Consider the following 3,362-nt stretch of genomic DNA (forward strand, 5'->3'; position numbering starts at 1 on the left):
GAGAAATCATCTCCTGGAAAAGGTCTTGAGCAGCATTAAGATCCCCCACTTGACAAAACCCGTGAATAAGAGTGTTGTAAGAAACTGTATCAGGAACTAAGCCTCTTTTAGACATCTCATGGAGGAGTTTCATTCCAGCGTCTAACCTCTTAGCCCTACAGCATCCATCTATGAGAGTATTTATAGTGATTATATTAGGTGAGCAGCCCTTGCTAACCATCAAATTAAGCATGTGCTTCGCATCATCTAGACGACTATGCTTGCAAAATCCATCAATCAATGAATTATATGTGATTGTATCAGGAGATATATCCCTTCGAAGCATCTCACTGTATAATTCTTCAGCCTCAGAGACCTTTCCTTCTTTGAAAAATCCATCAATCAATGAATTATATGTGATTGTATCAGGAGATAAATCCCTTCGAAGCATCTCACTGTATAATTCTTCAGCCTCAGTGACCTTTCCTTCTTTGAAAAATGCATTGATCAATGCATTGAAAGTTACAATATCCGGGTCGACACTTCTTTTGATCATATCACGCAACAATTTTTCAGCATCACCCCATCTACCAAAGCTACAAAACCCGTCGATCATACAGTTGTAGGTATAAACATTGGGAAAAATTCCTTTCTCATGCATTTCAGTGAAAAGATTTTGAGCATCGCTATGATGTCCGTCTTTGCAAAGGCGATCGATGATGGCAGTATAGATTACAACATCAGCTTTGATGTGGCGTTCATCCATCTTCCTAAGCAGATTCAAGGCAGATTCAGTGTCACCAATCTTACACATTCCATTTACAACTGTTCCGTAAGTGACCTCGTTAGGTTGATGACCTTCTTCAACCATCCGATCAAGCAGAGCCGTTGCTTCGAGCATTCGACCCTCCATACAAAGACCGTTCATGAGTGTGTTGAAGGTCACGACATTGGGTGTTGTTAATCCAGTTTCATCCACACCATTAGAAATCATTTCCTCGAAAATGTTTAGGGCACCACTAAGATCACCCATTTGACAAAACCCATGAATTAAACTATTATAAGTAACTGTATTAGCAACTATTCCTCTTTGATGCATCAAGTAGAAAATCTCCACTCCATCGTCAACCCTTTTAGCCTTACAATAGCCATTAATAAGGGTAGTATAAGTGACTACGTTTGGAGAGCAGCCCTTGGTTGCCATCAAATCAAACATGCGCTTGGCATCATCTAGACGGTTACGCTTGCAAAGCCCATCGATGATTGAACTATAGGTGACCGTATCAGGAATTATATCCCTACGGAGCATCTCCTCATATAACTCTTCGGCCTCAGTGAACTTCCCTTCTTTGACAGATGCATTGATCAATGCATTGAAAGTTACAAGTTGAGGATTGATTTGCCTTTCAATCATATCACGCAACAATTTTTCAGCATCACCCCATCTACCAAAGCTACAAAACCCGTCGATCATACAGTTGTAGGTATAAACATCTGGAAAAATTCCTTTCTCATGCATTTCAGTGAAAAGATTTTGAGCATGGCTATGATGTCCGTCTTTGCAAAGGCGATCAATGATGGCAGTATAAATTACAACATCGGGTTTGATGTGGCGTTCATCCATCTTCCTAAGAAGATTCAAGGCAGATTCAGTGTCACCAATCTTACACAATCCGTTTACAACTGTTCCGTAAGTGACCTCGTTAGGTTGATGACCTTCTTCAACCATCCGATCAAGCAGAGCCGTTGCTTCGAGAACTCGACCCTCCATACAAAGACCGTTCATGAGTGTGCTGAAGGTCACGACATTGGGTGTTGTTAGTCCAGTTTCAACCATATGATCAAATAAAGCCAAGGCTTCAGAGAGCCTATCTTGGAGACATAACCCGTGGAGCAGCGTGTTAAACGTAACAACATTGGGATGGAAACCAAGTTTAGTGATCTTTCCAAACGTAGACAAAGCAAATGACAACTTGTGACAGTCACAGAAACATTTCATCAGAATAGAAAAGCTGTATATATCAACTGGAATCCGCCGCATTCCCATCTTCTGATAGAGAGAAATCGCAACATCGGGCCGTTCCATCTTCACGACCACACCAATTACTTTATTGAAATCAATTTCCGAATACAAGGGGCCAGATCGAACCATGTAATCGAACAGATCAATGGCATCATCTAAGCTTTTGATATAATGAGACCCTGTCCTCAATTTCAAACTCTCTCCTCCAAACGTTCCTCCGCTCAAAGAAGGCTTACTCTTCTCAACCTTACTACTTTTCTTGGCGGCGCCGCGACGGTTACCCAACCTCGTACAAAACCATCTCGCAGAAACAGTAGCAGAAGATTTCGATCTACTACAAACCCTAGCCAACATTTTCGATTCGCCTTGATTTCGTTCTCTCTATAAACTTTAACAAATGTGCAAACGAGTTGTGTTAAGTGTGAGCGAACGACGACCGGCTCAATTGGATTGGCATAGTGACCGGTTCAATTGAAACTAATTGAACCAATAAAGTTAGAGCACTTCTATTGGGTCTCCCTTTAAAAATAAATCAAACTTTTTAAAAAAATTGGTTTGTGATGGACCTTTTATTAGTTTATAAATTGGTTCCCAGTTTTGTACTAAATGCAATGGTTTCCATTGTTTAGAGTTTTAATTAATTCACTTATATATAGTTGTTATTTTTTTCCTATTAAATCATAAAAGAAAATCATCTATATTTCAAGCTCTATTCTACATAAATTTAAATTATATTATAAATCATAAAATTTCTATAAGATAAGCCATGTTTTAGGTAGGAAAAATTATTTTCTAAACTGGTTTTTATTTTCTAAACTGGTTTTTCTAGCTATTCACTTTTCGGTTCTTTCGGTTTGAACCGTTTGCCCTGGCCTTTTAAGTATTATTATATTCTACACATAAGAAATCACTTAATCGTTCTTGCCGCACCTTCGAATGAAGTTTTTTTTTCTTTTAAGACAACAAAATATTTTTTTTTATAAATATACAAATATATTCATTCATAAATGTTAAAATATTTACTATACATGTGATCCTCATAGAAAATGTTTACAAAGTTTTTTTTGGACCTGTAAAATATTCTCTCCCTAATCGATTCACAACTTTGCTGTTATTTCTTCTGATTCATTGAATTCAACACTTGAAAAAAATGAACCGTAGTGGTCATTTGTAATGGACCAGTGACGGTCAATCGTTTGAACACCGATCCAAATACATACATGCCTCACTGACTCTCCCTCCATGATGAAATCATCAGCGGCATATACGGACCCAATGCCGGTTCTGCATGAAGGGTAGGGGAGTTAGATGTGTTATATATCTCTTTTTACAAATGCCGGTTCTGCATGAAGAATCAATT

General features: G+C 38.4%; 1 protein-coding gene across 1 annotated transcript in view; it reads right to left on the minus strand.

Annotated features, from left to right (window-relative positions):
• The window catches only part of LOC104703896 (pentatricopeptide repeat-containing protein At1g64100-like), a 3,208-nt gene extending 802 nt beyond the window's left edge, over positions 1 to 2,406 (minus strand). Inside the window, exon 1 of the mRNA XM_010419987.1 lies at positions 60 to 2,406. Coding sequence (XP_010418289.1) covers positions 60 to 2,356 — 2,297 coding nt within the window. The 5' untranslated portion in view covers positions 2,357 to 2,406. The remainder of the gene's footprint in view (positions 1 to 59) is intronic.

This window comes from Camelina sativa, chromosome 7 (genome assembly GCF_000633955.1).
Source record: "Camelina sativa cultivar DH55 chromosome 7, Cs, whole genome shotgun sequence".
In the NCBI taxonomy this organism is placed as follows: domain Eukaryota; kingdom Viridiplantae; phylum Streptophyta; class Magnoliopsida; order Brassicales; family Brassicaceae; genus Camelina; species Camelina sativa.